This window comes from Phaseolus vulgaris, chromosome 10 (genome assembly GCF_051622355.1).
Source record: "Phaseolus vulgaris cultivar YP4 chromosome 10, ASM5162235v1, whole genome shotgun sequence".
Lineage (NCBI taxonomy): Eukaryota > Viridiplantae > Streptophyta > Magnoliopsida > Fabales > Fabaceae > Phaseolus > Phaseolus vulgaris.
In genome coordinates, this window is record NC_143507.1 from 45,071,106 (window position 1) to 45,079,350 (window position 8,245).

At 27.4% G+C, this 8,245-nt stretch overlaps 1 protein-coding gene across 1 annotated transcript; it reads left to right on the forward strand.

Moving 5' to 3' along the window:
- The first annotated feature begins 5,521 nt into the window (after positions 1–5,521).
- LOC137819419 (Sterile alpha motif (SAM) domain-containing protein) lies at positions 5,522–6,870 on the forward strand. Its single transcript, XM_068623267.2, has one exon. It carries the CDS (start codon positions 5,812–5,814, stop codon positions 6,403–6,405), a length of 594 nt encoding a protein of 197 aa, XP_068479368.1. The 5' UTR covers positions 5,522–5,811; the 3' UTR covers positions 6,406–6,870.
- The last annotated feature ends 1,375 nt before the right edge of the window (positions 6,871–8,245 follow it).

Here is an 8,245-nt window from a genome sequence, read left to right on the forward strand (position 1 = left end):
TATTTATTTTTTATTACTGATAAAAAAAATAATATACAACTATATTTTTAAATTTGTGAGTTTGGTAGTAATAGATTTGAATCTCACTTATATATTAAACCAACATTTATAAATAAATAAAGTTATTGGTTTAAACTCAAATATAAAAGTAAAGTAAAATATAAAAGGTAATAATATTATTAGAGTCAATTATTATATATATAATATTATTTATTTTGAAAGTTGATGTTATGTTTATGAGTTGAAAATATATAAATTATTATTAACCTCAACTCCTGAATGATGTAAGAATACATTGATACTATGAACAAAATTTTAAACTTTCTATATATATTAAAAGGGATAAATAATAAATTTTTAAACATATATTTGCTTAATCTTGTGATTTTAGGTTTGCAAAGCTAATGATTAACGTTAGTTGATACCATAAACTCAATTATGATATCACAAACAAACACACCTTTACCAACCAAATACAATTCACTAATTATTATCACTTTCTCTTAAATATAAGTTTCACATAACTACAATTAACACTCATATTATTTTAATTACTATAATTATGTCTTTCTCTAAAGCAAGAGGAACCCACAAATTCACTTGCTTACGCAATTTGCATGGTGTTGAAGTGATACCCTAAACAAATTTGTGTTTAATTTCTCATTATTAAACCACTTTACATGAACTTCAAATTCCTACGTCTATCATCTGAATTAATTATCTTTACCTTCACTTAATCAACAGGTTGATTGATATGCAAACATTAATTTTATTGTGGTCCTTTGACCCCTAAAGATAAAAAGTTAAACAAAAAATAAACTCTAAATTAGTGTTATGAAATCTATATTAGCTTTTAATTAATTTAAGCAGATTATAGAAGATTATAGAAGAAATAAGTATTTTTTGAAGTTCCCATTTCTAGGTGTTGGTCTAATTCTATCGTTTGCCTCTTAGTTTTTCTTTTGTTTTTTTTTATAATAGGTGTAATACTTCTATGTTTCAATTGGTTTAGGTTTAGGTTTAGGTTTAGGTTTGATGTTCCTTCTTATATACTTGTTTGCATTTTTTTTTCTTGTTTAATAATATTTTTACATGTATTAATAGAATCATTGGATCGGATATCAATCTAGCTGAGATATAAGTTTCATAGTTATCACTACAAGAAAATCATGAAATAGAAACTAATTTTAACCAATTTTATAGACAAAAAATAATTAGTTGTTATAGTAACTAAATTAGATACCATTTTAATGACTAAAATAATTATTTATTTCTTAAGTTGATATCTAATTAGTGTTAACTATTGGTATCTAATTAGTGTTAACTATTGGTATCTAATTAGCTACCTTGATAGTTAATTAAATATCAATTTAAAAACTACTTATTAATAATAAAAACTAATTTAGAAACCAATAATTTTTTTAGTCGCTAAAATGTTTTCTAATTTAGTCGTTATAAGAACTAATTATCTTTTATTTTGAAAATTAATTTCTATTTAATGATTTTTTTAGTGTATGTACGATCAAATTTTATGAATTTTTTAAAGTGAATTATAGTTAGTTTATTTTTTTTCCGTCACTTTTGCATTAAGAACTCCAAATCTAACTCATGTTAGAAAAATATACCTATTTATAATTGGAAGCATATTAATACTCTCAAACTTGAAAATTGAGACAGAAGTAGTTAAAGTAACTTGAATCAAGTAAAGAAGAAGAAAAAAAATGAAAGTTTAATTAAATTACTCATTCATAAAAGGGTACATATAAAATTAAACAGGCGAGTATGGATGTGAATTAATTAATTAAGAGTTCAACTTGTAAAAAAAAAAATACTAAGTTTGACTATTTTATTTAAATGGAATATATCAAACACTTGAATTAAGATTATTAAAAAAATGCAAAACTTAAAATTAAATATGAATAAAAAAATGTAAATAAATCAAGTCAAGAGTTTGACTATCTAGTTTGACATATGTTTATTTAAATCAAACAAATTAAAAGTTTAAGTTCACACTAATTAGAAAAATGCTACTCCAGAAGTTATTATTAAAACAATATGAGACTTGAGTTTGGTTTATGACTTTATTATTTTTTTCATTTATCAAATATATTCTTAATTAATTTACATGTTTGGAGATTCGAGATAAAAGTACGAAGGAAAATATTTGAATATATAAATTATTGTAATGTTAAATAAACTAAAATACAATTTCTTTATACGATAATCATTTAAATGTGTGCACAGAAACTATTTGCGAGTTTTTAATATCAAGGATATAAAATTTGACTAAACTCATTCATATAATTGAAGGTAAAATTAACCTTTGCACTTGTTTATTGATTAAAATAAAAAACTTTATCAGGAATTTAATAAATTAAAATTGGTGCTGAAGATTTCAAAATTATCATATTTCATTTCAGAGTTTATAAGTGAGTTCAAATCTTATTTTATTAGTCAACTTTAAATTAGGTTTAAATTTCACTCCTTAACGATTAGAAATGTTTTTTTTTTATTTGAAAAAAACAAGTATCTCTAATTTTTTTTATATATTAATTAGAACATTTCATTGATATTTTATTTTATTTATTTATTATTTATCAATAAAAAAGAAGAGTAAGGGTAAGTTGGGGGCATTACCTAACTGTGTTTGAGCCATTTATTAAGCATTGTGACAACCTCTTACTGTTTAGGGAAAAAGTGATTTTGACATGTAGCCAAAGCAAGTTATATATGTATTACTTTTTGTTCTTATTTTCAACTTCAATTTTATTTTCAAGAAAGTGGCACATTTACTTTTGAAAGTTGATGAATTGACTAAAATTAAAAAAAAAAAAAAACAAAAGAAGAAAAATAAGCTCACAGCAACCAACCTTAATGTATGAAAGATATCCACCTAAATATATTTTTTTATATGACGATGATTGTTGTTATTTGAAGTGTCTTGTCTAGCTAAAAATGAAAGTTACTGTGCATAGGTTTCTTACATTCAATTATACTAACATTCTCTTTTCAATCAAATTTAAAATAAAATATTATTTTATGTTGGAGATCAAGTTCCAAATTAAAGTTAAAAGTAATAAATAGACTTGTACATTTAATTCTTTTAAGAGTTTAATTTTAGTAATTTGATCTTAATTGTATAGTACAATTCATTTCAAATGTTTTGATTTGATTCTTTTTATGGAGTAATCATTAATCTATATGTATGATTAGGACAAAAAGATAATTTATATATAAGCTAAAAGAATAGTTACATTGTCCTGCTAATTTTGGTAGTATTTTTTTATCCCTATATAATGTTCATATCAGCTTTATTATGTTACTGAGACCTAAGTTTGGTTTAGTTTCTGTTAGACATTTTTTTTTTATTTCTTTATGTATAAGAGTTAAAATATTTTTTAATTTTTTTTAATTTATTTTATTTTTTATTAATAAAAAAATAAGATTATGCAATTAGTTATATATATATTTCTACAAAAAGTCGGATGATTGATTGGTCGACAAGTTCATGGTCACGTGTCTCGACCCTAAACCGATAACACGCATTGACAAATTAATTAGAACTAAATGTAAAGTAAAGATAGTAAAACATGATTAAGGAACTATTGGGTCTACTTTAATCTTTATAAGATATAAAATTCAATAAAAAATTATAAATAAAGGTAGATTTCATGGTGAAAGATAATGACGATTCTAACTCTAAACCTGAACAAACACATCAACACCTCACTTAATTTGAGCGTTAAAGTGTCTTTACAGGTACTCCACCCTACAGATCAAACGAACCAACAATAGAAGGAGACAATAGAAGAAGACAGAAGACAAAAAATAGAAAATATTCGATCTTTGTAAGTATATATATATATATATATATATATATATATATATATATATATATATATATATATATATATATATTATTAAAAAAGGGTACCATGAAGTACACAATATTAGAAATGAGTAAAAAACAGCATTGTTATTTGAGATTTGAAAGATTCCAAACGTGCAACCTAATCAGCCATTATTATGCTTAAAGTAATTAGAAATACGTATTATAGATATTAGAAGCTAATTGGATGGTGATGACACGCAGAACCAAAGTCAATGCAACATTACATTACATGTCAAACTCATCAAAGATAATCATAAATATATTTTTCCAAACTTTTTTCTCTCATTTTTTTCTGATCTTAAATAAACTTTTTTTTTCAACCGTAATGACGGTTTGGGTAAGATTAATTAATGAAATAATTATACTTAGTGGTTCCTTAATTTATGAAAGTCTAACTTATCTCTCTCTCTGTTCCCTTTAAGGAGAATAAAGAAAAAGAAATAAAGATAGAATTAAAATATCATATTTTTTTCATTGTTTGTTGAGAGAATAAATATATTAAAGGATTTTTTTTCTATGAAATATATATAATTTTTTAAAGTTTTTAATAGCACAAAATAGTTTTTTTTATAAACTTCATTTGTTTTTATTTTTTTTCTTCTGCTGAGCAGATAAGCTGAGATTCTTTTTCTTTTACTTGTTTTTTTTTTCTTATTTTTATTGATTGAAATAATGTATCTTTGTCTTTACTTTATTTCTATCTCTTGTAATTGAAAGAAAGCATTATTAATGTTGGCCTCAAAAAGGAGAAGCAAAGGACTTAAAATGGAGTAATGAGTTGAAGAAATTGTGAAAGTTCTGTAAAGTGATCCTCTTTGTTCCACAAGCAAGTGCAAGAAAACGAAGCCATGTAATTAAGTGTAAGTGGAAGGACAAGTTTCATGGGTTATGGGATATCAATCATATGTAATTCATTTGATGGCAAAAGAATGGAAGAAAAAAACCTTCATTTTCTTAAAGAAAAATATTAGTTTGAAAATTGCACACTAAAAAAAGTAATTTTATAATGCTAACGTTGCACGATGCAATTTTAAAATTGTTCCACGTATAATTCACATTTTTAGTCAATTTTTTTTAGTTGTAATCTAGTATAAGGTTGTCAACTCATGTGAGATTTTCAACATATTCCTCACACCAAGACTACCAACTTATGCATAAGATTATATATTTATGGATAGTCTCGGCGTGAGACTATATATTTATGAATGATTTAATAACGGTTTGATAGTGGGTAACCTGATAAACCCAATAACAAAGTTCTAAACGATTGTATATCATATTAAAAAACAAACTTAAGTCTAACTCAATTCAATAAAATTAACTTATAAAACGAAATTTCCACCCACTTTTATAGTACAAGATCTCATAATCTCTTTGTTGACATAGTTTTTTCAACAAAAGCCATGTTAATTGTTGTAAGTAACGCCTGAATAGCATACACCAAACCAAAGTTTTAACTCTTGCATTAGCTACTTTCACTCTCAACTACTTAACACCAAACAAGTGGTGGTGGCTCCACTAAGGGTACTTTTCCTTAACCCGTGATTGATGGGTTAAATTTGCATAAGAAATTCTTATTCTTAGGTCTTACTCCTTAAAGTTTGATGCCACATGGACTATTTGTGGAGGGAACATGAACATGGGTGGGGGTTACAATGTCACATACCCCACACACACCCCTATGCTTACTTTTTCTTTAGTCACTCTCAAGACTCAACTAATATATAACTAATTTCACCAAAAGAAAACAACACATAGTCACCCTACAAATTAAGACCAAGTCCCTTCCAAGACTTGACAACTCTCTTTTTCAATCTCTCTTTACCACTCTTTATATAAATTCTCCACTCTTGAAGTTGAAGAAGATCACACACAACACAACACAACACAAGAGTGAGTCATATCCCTTCAAACCAACCATGGATTGGTTCTCATGGCTTTCCAAAACATGCCTTGAGCCAACCTTAGTGTATGAGTATGGCCTTACTTTTGCACACAATGAGCTTGAAGAAGAAGACATACTCTACTTCAACCATGAGTTTCTCATGAGCATGGGGATCTCCATAGCCAAACACAGGCTAGAGATTCTGAAGCTTGCAAGGAAAGTGAAGGGAAAGAGGGCACCACGCCCTGTGGCAAGGCTCATGGTGGCGATCAAGAGGACAAAGAGGTGCTTGGCCAATTACTTTAGGACGTTTGTGAGCTGTGAAGAAGAGTCATCAGCACTTGTTGTGGTGCCATCATCAAGAACAAGGCCTTATGGGACAAGATGGAAGAGTCATGTGATGAAGAGGAACAAAAGGTTGATGGTGGCTAAGCAAGAGAGGCTCTTGCTCACAAATGGAAGTCCTAACACTGTGGTGCATGGTCTTGATACTTTTACCACTCCCATGGTTTACCATTCCCACAAGGAGCAAAAAATGGAAGCAGATGATGATGATGAATACTGGTCTTCAGCTGCTACAGAAGAAATCAGGTGGGATACCCTGTTTCAGGATCTAAAGCCCAATTGATAAAAACTTTTCCTTTTTCTAATTTGGACCCCTTTTTGGGGTGAATTCTATCATCCCTTATTTTTTATATTACTTGGTGAGAGATGGGTTTTTTTGGGTTCTTCCACCATACTTTTGTTGTTTTTTTTTATCAATGGTGTGGGTCACGCGGATGGGTAGCTTTAGCATGCACCTATCTGTTTCTGTAATGAGATTGTCTACTTTGCTTTTTGTAGGGTCATGTGATGCCCTTTAGCTTTTTTGATAGGGCAAAATTTTCCTTAGATTAGCGTGTTTATGGGGGGAGAATTATTTGAGGTAGGTGTTTAGTTATGCTACTTTAGCAACTTTGAATCCCCAATTGAAAAGTTTGGCTTGACTTTGGGTTTGTGCAATGTAATGTCTTGTGGTTGACAATACACACTTTAACAGAGTATATTTGATAGTTAATACAATACTTCCTACATTGGCTTTCTTCCATTTGAACTAATTCTTGATTGATTGAGACTTTTTTCCCAATGAGGAAATGATTGTTTTACTTCATTTTTGTGTGAACCCTTCAACACATAGAAGAAGGGAAAAGATGGAGGTCCCCCACTCCCTTAGCATGTACCAAGGTGATGTCCATTTCTTACTCAAAGTGGTGACCTTAGATTCTGAGTTCTGAGATGGTGGCATCTTTACTTCAGAAACACCATGACCTCAACATTGAGGACCCCATTTTTGTTCTTGTATATATTGATTAGTGTAGCATGTATTCTATGTAATGGTTAATTTTCTTTTTCTTCGTATGACTTATTAGACATATACTCTTCTCTCGTTCTAAGTGTCACATAAATTTGCTGTGTTACTTATGAGTGAAACTTGTTTTATTAAGCTAAAGAGTCTTGCTATAAGTTAAAGTGAAGGTTTTATTTGTATTATTAAGATAAAACTGTGTGAGATTGACCACACTCTAAAGATATATTTCGAATACAGTGATTATAATATACCAACGATCTTTTTTGGCCTTGATTCACCTATTGTGCCCCATGTAAACTTATTTTATCTAAGCCTAACATGTACGAATCCAAAACACTTACCAACTTTGTACTTAAAATATGGAAAATGATGTTTTGAAAATTCTAGAAATTGTATACCATATGTGATAAATTTAAAAATAAATAAATATATATATATATATGTAAAGAATAAAATTGTAATTAAATGATATTAAAAAAATATTAAAATAATAGTATTGGATGTTGTAATGTGATTGCATAAAAAATTGGAATTATCATTATTTTTTTCATACCATTTAATTACAAATTTACCCTTTATTATATATTTATTTTTAAATTCATCACATTAAAAGTTGTAAACAATTTTAAGAGTTATCAAAATATCATTTTCCACAAAAATTATCAGAGTTCAAAAATCTCTTTTATAACCTAAAACATATTTGAATAAGAAATAATAATATATTGACAACCTTCTCAACTATACAACCTCGATAATATAAAAAATGATATTTTTGTTATTTCATATAAAAAATTAAAATTTTAGAAAAGAAAATTGCATACCAGAACAAAGTTGTTAAAGTATCATTTTTTATTTATTTTGATATCCATATCCAATTCAAAAAGGATGCTTTGACAACTCTTGGAATTGTCAATTACACATACAAACATTCACTTCCAAAACATGCAGGGAAAAATATATTTGTACCATTCGCGTTCAACGTAGGTTTAATCAATTTCAATTAATAACCAACCACATTTCTAATAATTAGGAACAGATACTGTATATAGCATTACTGGAATGATTAATACATGAAAGGAATTAAAAGCAAAAACTAAGGTCTATTGCTTGTAGAAAAATC

Excerpts from the sequence above, each read along its gene's own strand:
- LOC137819419 (XM_068623267.2), top strand. The coding sequence starts at position 5,812 with ATGGATTGGTTCTCATGGCTTTCCAAAACATGCCTTGAGCCAACCTTA.